This window comes from Propithecus coquereli, unplaced genomic scaffold, assembly GCF_000956105.1.
Source record: "Propithecus coquereli isolate 6110/MARCELLA unplaced genomic scaffold, Pcoq_1.0 Scaffold95, whole genome shotgun sequence".
Lineage (NCBI taxonomy): Eukaryota > Metazoa > Chordata > Mammalia > Primates > Indriidae > Propithecus > Propithecus coquereli.
In genome coordinates, this window is record NW_012155840.1 from 1,693,285 (window position 1) to 1,707,670 (window position 14,386).

Here is a 14,386-nt window from a genome sequence, read left to right on the forward strand (position 1 = left end):
TCAGCATCTAATGGGTTTAATTCATCCACAGGAACATTAATTTCTTAAAATTCTATATTTCCCTTCTGCTCTGGTTCTCAGTTTTAAAAGGGCAGGTAAAATGAAAACAAGATTTATATTTTTTGTTCCTTAAAAATTGAACTTTGATTTTAATCTATCAGTCCAAATACATTCAATAATAGAAATCCTCTGTTCAATCTTCTGGATATCAAAAACAACAACAACAAAAAAACAAAAACAAAAATAAAACAATCCAAGTGCACTGCCATCCATTGGAAGTAGTAAGTCGCAGGTAAATCCTATCCTATCATCCATGAAGAAATGGGGACGAAAAGTAGCAGGGAAGGAATACAGGAGCAGTCCTTCCAACTGGTCTAACGTGTTTTGTAGGAGAAAATATACTCATGTGTTAAACCCAAAACCTGAAACATCCAACATCCTCTATGTGGACATTTCGACAAATGTCTTTGCCAAATATGGGACAGGCTCACTCTTCACTGTGGATCTGAAACTTTCAAGAAAAATTATCACCAAGCCAAGTCTGCCTTCTTATGTCAAGTCTGCCTCCAGGAGAATTGGTTGTGTTCGCTCGTTCTTACCATTTTGTTGTTATGAAAACCAGAAATGAGTTCAGCTTGCACCCCAGGTGGGAAGTTAGAGAGGGGGAACCTGTGTAAGTTGAAGTTCGTCACAGTAGGCAGAACAGTTGCTTTGCAGCCCAGGCCCATCTCAGGGTGCACTGCTTCACAGCTACACTGTAAAGTGTTAAAAATCCTCCCACCCACCCCAGAATATATATATATGTATATTAAAAAAAAAATCCCCTGTCCATCTCTCAGTACACAAAAGGACCTCATCACACTGCAAAAATAGCAGTACCCACTTTGGTCAATTAAAACAAACAAACAAAAAAAAAGCATACATTATTTTTTTTTTTAAATCTGTGTACTTACCTATAATAACCAATACAGCTAAAAGCACTACCTACATAGGCAAAACTTGGTATTGCATAATTCGTATAAATTTGAAACCCCACCCCCCCAAATATTAATTGGAAGATGAAAAACATGAAAGGTTAATAGAAAAAAACACCAAAATACTGAAAATATTGCTGGTCGATTACAATTTTTAAGCGGCAACTATACACAGCCATGATATGCTTTATAAATGTGAGATAAAGGTATAACTGTCTAAAAAATCCATGATGTCACACATTTTTCTTCGTCTGGAGTACAAAATATTTTGTCATAAAAATGGTAAAGATTTAAAATGATAATAAATGCAGCAAAACAAGTGTAGTGATGTCACTTTTTTGTTTTTTTTTGTTTTTTTTGTTTTTTGTTTTTTAGATTTCAAGGCAAGGCACGTAATGTGGACATTATATCTTCGTGCAAATTAGGATTACTGGAAAGAGTATTTTTAATTAAAATTTTAAGAGACATAGAGGCAAAATGTGTCTGCCCATGCACACTATGGATCTGTCAATACAAGAAATTTGTTGAACAAGGCTAATGTCTGAAAGCACCATGCAAGTTTTCAGCACCCTGATTACATTTGTTTTCTCAAGAGTGCGTTTTTATATCCTACACCCTGGCGTTCCCAGTTTGTAAACTGTAAGCTTTACCCTTGTGACATGGATTTGCCTGCCTCTTTGTCTCTATAATGCAGATTTTATAGAACCTTTTGTACACCCTATGGGTTCTTGATGCAACCAGTAATTTTAAATAAATAAATTCTACCTCCAAGGAGGCTGCAGCTAAACCAACATAAGTGCTGTGTTTTCATTAATTTTATTTTTCTCAAGCACATGATTTGTCTTAATTTAATGCCTTTTTAATGCCCTCAAAAACTGAGGGGAAAATAAATTCGCTCAAAATTATTTTAAATTCTTTTTAATCCCCTCAATTTAGAGTCCAAGGGCTGAAGGACTTATAATCATGATTCCCCTTTAGATATAAATTTATAAATTGCACTTGCCTCTGTTAAGTGTTTCTTTTGTGGGGAAAATATTATATTAATTTTTACTGTTGCATGCAGAGATAACACTTCACCTACATAGAGGCATTTCTTCCATAGAGCCTTTGTGTTCAAACTGTTTTTTTCCTTTTTTCTTTTTTTTCTTTTTTTTTCTGTTTTTTTTTTCTTTTTTTTAAGATTTCAAACTGGGTTACACACTGGAAAAGGCTGGGTTAAGGGCCAAAATTTAATAAATCTGTACTGATAACTAAAGGCTACAGAGATTTTATATATTTTTTTTTAACTTTTAGAAATCAGAGTGCTTATAAAATGGCTGGCTCATGGCTCTGTCACCCAGCACCTCTGACGCTGCCTCCTAGCCTTCGTTGGTGAGATAACCAGGAATAGTGATTCCATGCGTAAACAACAAGAATACTAAACCAATAAAACTAGCTTATCATGCAAATATTAAGGCATCTAGAAAGTCAGTTAAAATATATTGTCATAGAGACAGAACATCTATTTCCCAGCGGACTTCATGTAACAAAGGCTACGTTGCAGGGGCTGCGATCTACCATCAGTGAAATATCATCGACCCTTTTATGTCATTACAGTTTCAACCTTAAGGGAATTAGTGATTGTAAGTGCTGCAATTGCTGGTCTATCATCTTCTTTCTTCAGTTTCTTTCCTTTCTCCCTTTGTTTTGTTTTGTTTTGTCCAGTCTTCCTCTTTTCCTTTTTTTTTTTTTAAATTTCTTAGACTATTGTTGTATTTCTTTTTCCCTCAGTTGCTTGTTTCTGCTTGAAGGAAAGGTTCTCCAATTATGTTCAAACCGTAATTTTGGACATTTGCCGGTAAGATGGGTGTCCTATTTGACACTTGGAAAGGAACCAAGCTAGCCCAGGTACCAGGACTGTTGAGAGGAGAAGGGGCAGCAGAGGAGGAAAGAAAAAAAGAAAAAAAAAAAACACAACATTACAATCTACAACAATATGAGAAATACATATTCCAGATGCATCAAATTACTACTATAACTTTTTTCAGAATTAGTCTAATATAAGATAAATGTGCCAAATTATGCTTATTATACCTATATATACTATATGGTTTACTCCTTTCATGTAAAGTAACAATAATTGTGAGGCAGAAAAACCTGGAGTAGGACACACACACAATTGTTGAACTCTAATTGATTTGAGAATATTCTTCCTGAAACATCGCATCCACTTCAATGTAAATGCTATATGATTTTTTGGCTGTTCAAAAAAAAAAGAAAGAAAGGAAAGGAAGAAAAGCAGCAATCTACACCGGTACCAATATAGTTTGCCAGTTATATTCTAATCTTGTTTTACCTTTAATTCACAAGCAATTCAGTGGTAAGATGGGTTTCAATTTTTTACCTGCCTATTGGGTTGAATAAAATTGAAATGTGAAATGAAAGATGTTTCTTTCCCTCTCACAACAGGAAAAAATACATTTTTGTAGATAGGCCCGTGCACAATATGCAATTGGAAATGCCTAATTATCAAAACATATCTTAACCAGAGTTTTGTAGTGAATACAAGACAAATGAAAATTGTAGAACCAAAATGGAACACAGCTTTTTTTGTTCTCTACAGAATACCCATTGTGAGAGAAAACATTTATAGGAGGCCACAAGGGTCTCTGCTTGTGCTTATTAGTTCTACAGCTCTCTAGTGGTTTTCTTATCCTCCTCTATAAGTTACTTTTAGAGAGAACCAGAGTTTTCCTTCCAACTCATGTTTTCTTACATTGGCTTGCAACCGAAGCCTGAACATTCCCTGCTCCTCTCCTCAGTAATAATACCGCGATTGAGCTGTTTCGAATATGGTGAATTGGGAGGGCCAATGGGAGCGTGTGCTGGAGGAAGTAAGCAGATAGGATTTCTGCCTCTCTCCCATCAGCTCAACTTTTACCTATGTGGAATTTGGGGCTGTTAAAAAAAAACAAAAAACATTTGAAAAACAGTTGTCTCATTGCTACTGGTATAATCTCTCATTAAAGAAGTATCATATGGTGCAAAATAACACCAGATCTACGTATCGCAAAATAACCCCACACCATACATTTTGGAGTACACCTAATCTGATGTATTGCTTGTTTCAACACTCAACTCAGAATGAATGTCTGCTAAGTAACAGCTTCATAAATAATCATGAACCAAGAAAACATCAAACTGACAGTTCCATACTTGGTTTAGTCACAGCCTCACATGGAGACATACTTTCAGTGTTTTAAATTTCATTTAGTACCCTTTGCTTTCCTTTCGAAACCATGAGGTGAGGTGGACACTATTACTGTGGCTATCAATTTAGATACGCTCATTAGTTCGTGTTTGAATTCCAAAGGTACAAAAACTTTTATGGAATATTAACCTGAAGAAACAAATTTGCATTTAAAAAAAACTTGATACATACTGTTTTTCACTCTGGTAATAGTTCTATGCAAAATGTTGTTTATTGCTACATGTCTAAGTACATATTTATGAGTTAATATTTCAAAAAAAAAACCGCAGTGACCTTTTACACTCAAGTGATTTTTTTTCAAGTGAGTTTATAATTAGACTACAAGCTCCGTGACAGCAAAGTCCGTCTCCCTTTTTGCTAACCATGCAATATGAACCTAGCACATGGTAGATATTCAATAAAGTTTTGGATAAACAAATCAATTAATTATTTCAAATCACACCCAAATATATATTTTTAAAAGGTTTTTGCACAAGATTACATATACTCATGAATACCTTGTGATTTAGTCTCCTATAAAAAGAAAATAGACATCCCATCTCTGAATTTAAAATTAGAGATACTCAGCATTAACAAAAATTGATTATGCAGGAATAATCACATTCAAACTAAAACGATATTTCCTTATTATCTGATGAGAAATTATAATTCTAAAGAATAAGAATATGTGTTATTGAAACCTTTTCTAAGACACTTGTTTTCACATATTTGTTTCTTCCCACAAACATTTTCAATAATTATTTCTGTGCTCTGCACCATATACTGGGAACAATGTTACATAATGCACCATGAAACTTATTTTCCCCTCAACTGTGTTTCCACTGCACTTTGTACACAGTCCTATTACCGCATTTATTACTTCATATCATAATTATCTGTATCTATGATTATCTTACTGACTGAAAGGTGAGCTCCATAGAGAAAATGACCTAGCCTTATGTATCTCTATAGAGTCTGGCCACAGCTGATGCTATTTCTTAACAAATAAAATAAATTCCAAAAATGGATATCCATTGTTTTTAACCTGAATAAGAAGTATACATTAAAAGCAAAACGACCAGCTAAAATAGATAATCCTTGAGAGTAAAAGATTATGTCAACGACAAGTAAATTGTTTTGCAAAATCAACAAGAGTTCCAAATTAAATGAGCTTAAGAAAGCCATTTAGAAGTTTCATGCTTTAGGAATATAAAGTATATTTGAATGATTGAAAATAGGTATGGCTCCTTAAATGGACAAGTTTACCAGCTAATGGCAGAATTCAGGGTTTATTTTGCAATAGCTTTCTTACTCCATTCTTTAGAAGAGACATGTACCATTATTCTTTGGAAAATGCTCAATAAAAGTAAACTGATGCTAGTCACTAACAGAACTCTTGCTGCAGAATGCCTGACAAATTTAATTTAAATGTTTATTTAAACCTTTCAAGCCTCCCATCCTACATTACGGTCATATCAAAATTGCAGAGTGCAATATATTTGTCAATACTGTTTATGAACCTTTGGGGGAAAATAAATCTCAAACATTAACACTATGCAGACCCCATATATGAGTTTTACAAGTCTCTTATTGCCAATTTGTAGGTTAAGTTCAGAACTATAAGGCACAGACATTTTTTAGAGCTTTTTTTGGTAGTCTCATTGAAAAAAACCTGGTAAAACTAATTTAAAGACTGTGATAGCAAATGTAAAGAAAAATTCTTAATCAAACAAAGTAATAGAGATCATTTAATTTAAAAACACAATGCTTAAAGTTGCGTAGCTATTTAGGTAAAAATGTAACAGTGCTTTTGATATATCTAACTTTCTATATAAATTAATGCCAATAATAATATGTATGGATAAAATAAACACATATACACATATACAAATTAGTATATGTAAAATGTTTAATAGTTTTAATTCATAGTGGAATGAGAATTACTATATGGATAATCTTAAATTCAATCCAACAATCTGCATTCTATTAAGAGACATGAGAATATAACTAAGAGGATTTCAAAATATTCAAGGTCAAATTCAGCTACTTGAGCAATATATCTTCAAGCATGCATTTACTTTGTTTTCATCAAATTTTCCATGGCCAAATCACCTTTCTTTAGGCAAACAGAAGATGAGCATGACTGAAGGTTGAAAGCACATCTTTAGAATATGTAAACTGGCCATAACCATCAAAAAAGAAAAGAATATAATTATTCCGTGAAAAATCAGGCACAAAAAAAGCACAAACTATTTTGATAGGACCTTAACACAAAGCACAACTCACCCGAATGATGACTACTCTGTGCAATATAATGATATTTCATTATAAAAAATTATATAAGTGCTAAATCAAAATTCCAAATTAAAATGTCTGATATCACGGATACTATTTTCACACTATTTTGCCCAAACCATATGATATGGCTTTCCCCAAAAGGGAGGAAGCCCACAAATTATCTTGACCTTAAGATGCACTAAGAGTAGGGGATGGTCCTGCTTCATTGTATGCTAATAACACTACCTCTGAAGCACTGTCTCTCTTCTAGGCATCACTCTTCAAACAAAACAAACTCTATGGCATTTCTTTGTTGAAGACACTCACCAAGTCATGTCATTTAAAGAACAGGTGAAGGGAGACGGGGAAGACCTGGCAACTGAGTTGGAAAGAAATGTAGACGACTTCTGCATGATTCATTCAGGTAGAAATAGCACAAAGGGAGAGACTTCCAGACCATTCTGAGCACTTACTATGAGCAAGGTTCCATCTTTGTTGTTTTACATACGCTGTCACTTAATTCTCTCAAAGAGCTCTTGAGCTCTCTCTTGGCCATATCATTATCCCCATTTCAAATATGAAGAGATGGAAGTAAGATAAGTTACTTGCCCAAAGTCTTCCACCTATTCCTCTGGTATGAATCATTTCTGTCAGATTTCCCTGGCCATTTCACTATGTAACATTGCCTCCACAGGAAGTCAGACATTGGTCCAACATAAGGAAGAACTTTCGTACAGAGTTTTCTGAAGGCAAAATTTATTTGCTTCAGGAGACAATGAACTTTTTATACCCCACACCAGCTAGATTATAATCTAGCTAAAGAGGTTGATGCAGAAGAGACTCATGCATAGAATATGTGGTTGATCTGGGTAGTCAAGCAATCTGACATTCTATGTGTCTGTCTCCTCTGAAAATAAATCTAGTTGAAGTTCTACTAAAGTGATGCTTACGGTGAAGGTTAAGGGGGAAGAAGATACCCACTTCTTCCCTTTAAAAATGATACACTATATTTTACTTATCTTGGATAAACTGGATTAAATAGTTGGTCTTTGCAGATACAAGGAGTAACAGACTGCATCTTTCAATGAAAGAGAGAAAGTTGCTCTGTGCAGCCAAACCAACATTTGATGGTTATGTTTTTAAAATTATACTATGTCTTCTTGGCTAAAAAGGATTAGGCCCTTAGCTTTTACATTCACTGAAGAACAATAGGGTGCCAAATAAACATGTGTGAAGCCATTTAGTTGAGTCAGGAACCAAACAAAGACTTCACCTATTAGTCTTGAGTGATTAAAATGATAAGAGATATTAATATTTTAAGAATGGCAAAATTCATTTATTATTAGTCTGTGTTTATTTGATAATAAATTGGGCAACCCATGTGTTAAACAGTTTATAAAATTTCAAAGCATCCAGTACACTGATACCTTTCACAGGAATAATAATATTGCCCATTTAGAATTTACATACTTATTTAATCATGAGGCTACCATATCTACTTAGAAGACAGTAAGTACTCTTTCAAGAAACTTAAAAAACATTACAGGAATGAATCACAAAGAATTGTATATAGTCATACATACCTCAACGATACCAATAGCCACGTTATTTATAGATAACAATAAAAATAAGCAATGGCACAGAAAGCATGGGGAATAAATAATATAGATATTTTAATTTAAAACAAGGATTTGCCTTTAATTCCTTTGCACCAGTTTCAGATAGCCCCAAGAAGGAAAGTATTTTACTTACTTGGCTAAATACTCTTATTTAATTGGCACAATATTAACACGCAAGTATTAGTGTTTCTCCCAAAACGGACAATAAATAATTTTCCCTGTTAATAGCTAAAAACATTTCTGGAAAAACCAGGCAAAGTGGGTTAACTAAGTATCAAGTAAGAAACCATGCTGTCCTGGATTGCATATGTGTTCATTTGGACTGGGTGCTTACTTCAATTTAATACAAAGACTACAGATTAAGTCTTGTGAAAAAATGCTCACTCAGACCAGTGGAAGGAATAAAGGAGTGGCATTTAAGTTGATTCCATTAACATATTAGAACAAAGAAAATGGTACCTGATAATTATACTAATGGCTAGCACTTACATAGTATGTGTTATTTGTGTGTGTTATTTGCCAGGCACTGTTCTATGCACTTGACCTTAAAGCTTTTAATCCTCAGAAAAACCTATAAGAAAGGACCGTTATTATCCTGATTTTACAGATGAGGAAACTGAAGCTAGGAAGTTAAGTGGATTGCCCAATTCATATTGCTACAGAGTTGCAGAAGTCAGGATTTGAACTGGAACAGTATGGTTCTAGAATCTATATTTTTATCCCCTACACTTTACCTCATCTGCCTCTTTTGTCAAATACATTTTACTTTTCTCACTGGACTAGAATTTATATTACCACTGAATTATATAAGAGATTCTGTGAATTAAGATTCTTATCACTGGGACACACTGAAATTCCTATGGAAGTATAACTCTTGAGCCCAAATTTCAGCCCAAATAGCTATATTTTTTTTATCCAGTTGCTTTTCAGCTGAATGCAATATTTGCCTTTATTTCATGTCTCTACGCATGTGGCTGTGTGTTAATAATTTGCTTGTTCAGTTCCACTTTAGATGAGGCTACACTGAAAGTGAAATATACAAAGTGCTTTACATAGGTCTTGTGTTTCTTCGATTTATTCTTCCCATTTTTAGGGATCATTATTGCCATCTGAATGATCCTATTTGCATGCAAGATGATTTCTAATGATTATTACTATTTGTAATAATCTGTATCAGAAAGCTCCCTGGCTAGCTCTTACCTGAACTGCAAAGTACTCTTGTGGGCTCTCTGGGAAACACCAAATATCATAAACTGCAGGTGGTTCATGGAATTATTCTAACTGCAAGCAATAGCACTTCATAGTAATGAAAGAGAAATGTATTTGTTTCTTAACTAAGTAGGTAAATAGCCTTCTTTATTGCTACTCCTTGGGGACCAACGGTTTTGAAAATAGCATATCAAAATGGTAGGCCATCAAACCTCATTAATTTATATTCAATTGTTTCAGACGTGTTTTGTTATTGGGCCATGCTGGATTGAATGTTAACTTTACCATGCATGAGTGCTAGCATTTTCTAAGTAAAATAATGGCATCTGCCAGTGAAATATTTTATCTAATGAAGGGCACAGGGCAAGAAAAGGCCTCACATATGGGACCACTGTCACTAAACATTAGATGTGCTCATTACAGTTACTGAACTCTTAGTAAAAAGCTCTTACATAATCCTAGAAGACCCTTCAGCACAGCAATCTATATACTTAAAAGCAATAAAAACTTATTTCCTTAAAATATTTAGTTTAAATAAATATGGAAAAATGCTCTTCCCTTCAACGGGCCAAATTAAGCAGATTTAAAAAAATATGTTTGATCTTTTTCATATTTTAGAACTGAAATGAAAGATGAATAATTATTATGAAGATGACTAATTATAAATAAATTACAGTACACACATGCATACATATATAACAACTTATGTAGCTGTGGGAGGGTTTAGCCAATTAAAAAAATATAAAATTATCAGGCTCGAAGTAATTATTTTATCTCCTCCCACAGACCATGCCACAGTGGAGAAGCCCACATGTTGATTTCCAGCCCCTTTCTCTCTCTGTATTCCTCTCTAACCCTGGGCTCCTTTTCAATGCCATTGTTACAAGCGCTACTGCTCCTCTTATTTGCATATGTGATTCTTCAACAGCAGACAAAATTCTCTACGAAAATGGTGCTTCAAAATAGTGCCTTTCACTAGAGAAAATCACCCAAGGCATACTAAATTAAATAGAAACGTAAGTTTATACAAAAGCAAAAAGAGATTCTTTCACAAATGGTTTTCATGTAAAAGCAAAAATCAGCATTATTTGCACAATTTCACCTCTAAAGGATGAAACTTACTTGGATCAGAATTCTGAAAGCATAAAATTACACATGACTAAGGAACTGAACACATTTGAACATTGTGCTTGCTACTCTGTTCACATGGGCAGAAGATCTTCCTTCTTGTAAAACAAAGTGAACACGGGAGAGAATAATTGTAAACTTTTCTACAATTTCTGAATATTCAAAATTCATGCTCTTCAATTTCTCGAACTTAACTAGGGCTTTGCCTTTTCTTTTTTCTTCTATAATTTATTATGTTTGTTATATATATTCATTCACAGCTTTTTTTATTTAAGTAAATATGACAAAAAATGTACCATCTACCCTACTAATGGCACTAGCAAACATGAGAATCAAAAAAGATAAGCAGATTATGGTGCATCGGTTGCTGATAGCCCTGATTTCTTATGGATGCAATGCATATGTAAATATGGCACTTTACATAAAACATATTCAAATAAAGTAGGTGTTTAATATACTTCTTTTCATTGCAAAGGGTTAATCAGCAAGGTTTACATATGGGAATTTTCTGAATCATGCTCCTCCCTCTCCAGTAGCGCTGCCAAAAATCATCTGACAGGAAACGTAAGATTAAGTTTGTCCTACCTAAGCGAACAAAGAGTGCTCTGAACAAGCCACCGGTTTACTGCAGAGCGGGAACTTTTCTAATCCTGCTGGAATCTGCAGCGCTGCTCAGAAAATATCACGGAAAAAGTTGTTTTCTTTCCTCTAACATCTTGTCTCAGGATCATCTCATTTTGGTCACACTGCAGATCCTGCTGCTTCTCCCATAAAGGTTAACTTAAAGCTCCAAACATAATCATGTGGAAAATGGACATTATTGATTCCTATGGTCCATTGTTCCCCCATCCTAAGTCCCTGAAGTTCAAGTTCAATCTGGAATTACATCATGTCTGGTTTCTCCTGGTTACCAGACGGCTTGAGACGTGACCACAGCTACAGAAAAAACAAACAGCCTTCTTCACGCTTCGGCTCCCCTATCGATTCAAACGTAAACTTTTTTTCTTTCTCTCAAGTATGCTTCAAGTATGGAGCATGGTTAATTTAGAGATTAAGTTCCAAATTAGATTATCTAATGGCATCTTAATGGATTGCTGACCCATTTCCTGTGGGATGGCAGCATGCAAGTCTGGCTGGAATACAATTAATTTCTTAGGAAGTGTTCTGAAGAGTTTGCCTAGATAAAAAGGAAACGTCGTGTTGTACAAATCTTTCTTTATAAATAGAGAAAGTTAGGCAAAACTACAACAAATCCCAACATATTTTTTTCAATGGCCAAATCACAGATGTCGTGGGTCTGTGAAAACCAGATCAAGACCATTTTTAAGAACAGTAACGTTTTTAGTTTTGATTTTATAACAGGTGCAGATAATTTTGATGAGAATGGAGTAATTCCCTTAAATAGAATATTCAAATACAACGAGCAGCCCTAGTTAGCAGCGCCAGTACCAAACAATGGTCATGTGCAGTTTTGGCTTTTGCAGTTCTCCACCTTCAACCAAAGATTCTTCCATTCATTTACCTTATCAGCATTTCTATCATAGTCCCAGAGTGGTGCTAGGGGCCCAGACTGGTGTATAAAAAGTAGAACATTTGAACACACTTTAGAGCTGACAGCTGAAAAGGAAATTCAGCACTCGGAGAATAAAGCTCCCCCCAGGAACTCCAGGAACAACCCAGCTGTTGTACTGTAGTTATGTGTCAAGATAACAAACTGAGAGCAGGAAATGCTAACCTAGTGAATTCACAGGGATGGTCTAAGTGTAATGTTGAAATAAAAGTTAACTCTTAATACCATTTAAGGGACAGGATACATACTGCCCTTATCATACACATGCCACATATATGTGGAGATACACACATACATACACACACGACACATATGCAAACACATGTATGTACATGCAAACACATGTATGTACATACAAACATATGGTTTGCAACCCAATATTGCAAATTGTTTTGTTTAAATATTCATTCTTAAGCCTTTTTAGAGCATACATTTTTCAAAAGAAAATTTTATGGACAAAGCAAGGACAATGGTCGAGGGCAGTGTTATGCAAATTAAGTTACATGTATGAAATGAACGCTATTACCCCTTTCTTTTTGCCCTCCCTCTCCTGACCAACCAGATCCAAATAACCTTTACTGGCTGCTAAATTTCTCTTGGGAAATCAAGCAACTCTCTAGAATTGCAGTAATAAACGACAATTTCTTACAAAAACATGTGTGAAGTAACTACAGGATGAAGCATTCAACTCATAGAAAGGAACTGCTAACACATGTAACATGGAAAATAGCTGATAAAAGTCTCTTTGGTGCCATTCAATTATGGCATCAGCAGAAACACAAAAATCCTTCCAATTATTTCAGTAAAATCTTCATTTATTCATTATTTCAGAGGCTGAGCAAATGGTTTGTGTAAACATATCCCTCAGTAACACGCACATGTTTATTTTAGCCATCTGAAGACTTCTTCTATGTTTATATAAGCCATCAGACACATACAACCACTCACTTGGGGCTTTACGTTTTCTTGAAAAGGGTAGGGGGGAGAAAAGAGAATGAAACAATAAATTCAGTTTCTCTTTTGCATAAAGCACTCCCTCTAATGTTTTAAAATAACTTCTGTTTATATTATTCTTGGATTGTCCTTCAGCTTTCTTTTTCATTCAATTATATCATTTTTTCATATTTGATAGTACAAGCTATATTCTGGCTGTAGTTTCAAGAAAGTAAGACCATGGGGGAGTAACTGCAGCATGTGTTTATAGACACGTAACTCACATATGCAACAAAGTAACCAGTCCTCATAGGAGGATAGGGCACAAACACAACAGTACCCAGCTTAAGCAATTCACCTATTGCCCTCCTAAGATCTGAACTCATCCTGACTAAAGTAGAAGTGAGCCCTTCATCAACATTTTACTCTGGGTTAACTGCAGTGCCTGACCTTTTGCTTAGGCAGAAAAATTCACTTTTTTAAGGCACAAGTAACTCCTTTGCTTAAGCGTGCGCATGTGCGCGCACACACACAAACACACTAAAATGTCTCACAAAATTCTAAGGTCAAAACAGCAAAACACCTTCAGGGTTGCAACCTAGTAAGTCTGTGAAAATGTTCCTGAAGAGTCAGTTTGGGTTCCTAGGGGGTGGAGGGAGGATGGAGGAAATCTTCCAGCTTCGATTAGACTTGCACAGCTCCCTCGGCACTGCCATTTTCAGTCCTGAAAAAGGAGCTGCATTTGACATGGAGACACCTCAACAGGGCAATTGGAAAAAAGCAGAAAAGAGGGTGATCACGGACAAGTGATTGTAAGAAGAAAGTAATGGCAACAAACAAAGAACAATCAAAACAAAATAAAGCAAAACCAAAACACCCACTTTGCTTTGTCCTTTTCTAGTACAAAGTCTCCAAGGATTGCCCTTTGCCAGAAACAAAAGCAACTACCACAATAAAAATAACCATCGTGACAAAGGCAAATTCTCTAAAGCTCTGGTTGGATAGATATGCATTTCTCCAATTTTTTCAATTTACTCAGATGATTCTAAAGCTGTAGCTATGCCCTGAAGATTCTAGATGTCTATTATCTGACTTAAAAGTCATAGTGTTATAGATATTTATGACTTCCTTCTTAAATATTCTTTCTGGGAAAAAAATTAAGTTTTAAAAACAACCAGAGGGCACAAACTATAAATCATGAATAAAGCTGTCTGGCCACAGATATGGCCTATTTGTATTATTAATTATGAATTCTATTTGTGTCCATTTTTGAAAACTATAACAAAGCAAAGCAAATTACTCTCTTGCTTGAGTTTATTTATTCTGAACTGTATAATACTTAGATTTTAGGAACTGTATCTGTACCAGTCACAGCATTTACGACAGCTCACCATAAAGATTCAATAAATACCTGTTGAATATAGGAATGTGGTGACTGCCATTATAA

The 14,386-nt window shown here is 34.8% G+C and overlaps 1 protein-coding gene across 1 annotated transcript in view; it reads right to left on the reverse strand.

Annotated features, from left to right (window-relative positions):
• Positions 1 to 1,342: 1,342 nt before the first annotated feature.
• NFIB (nuclear factor I/B) overlaps positions 1,343 to 14,386 on the reverse strand; it is a 216,754-nt gene continuing 203,710 nt past the window's right edge. The window contains exon 12 of the mRNA XM_012665039.1: positions 1,343 to 2,870. Within this exon, the coding sequence (XP_012520493.1) occupies positions 2,741 to 2,870 (130 nt within the window). The 3' untranslated portion in view covers positions 1,343 to 2,740. The remainder of the gene's footprint in view (positions 2,871 to 14,386) is intronic.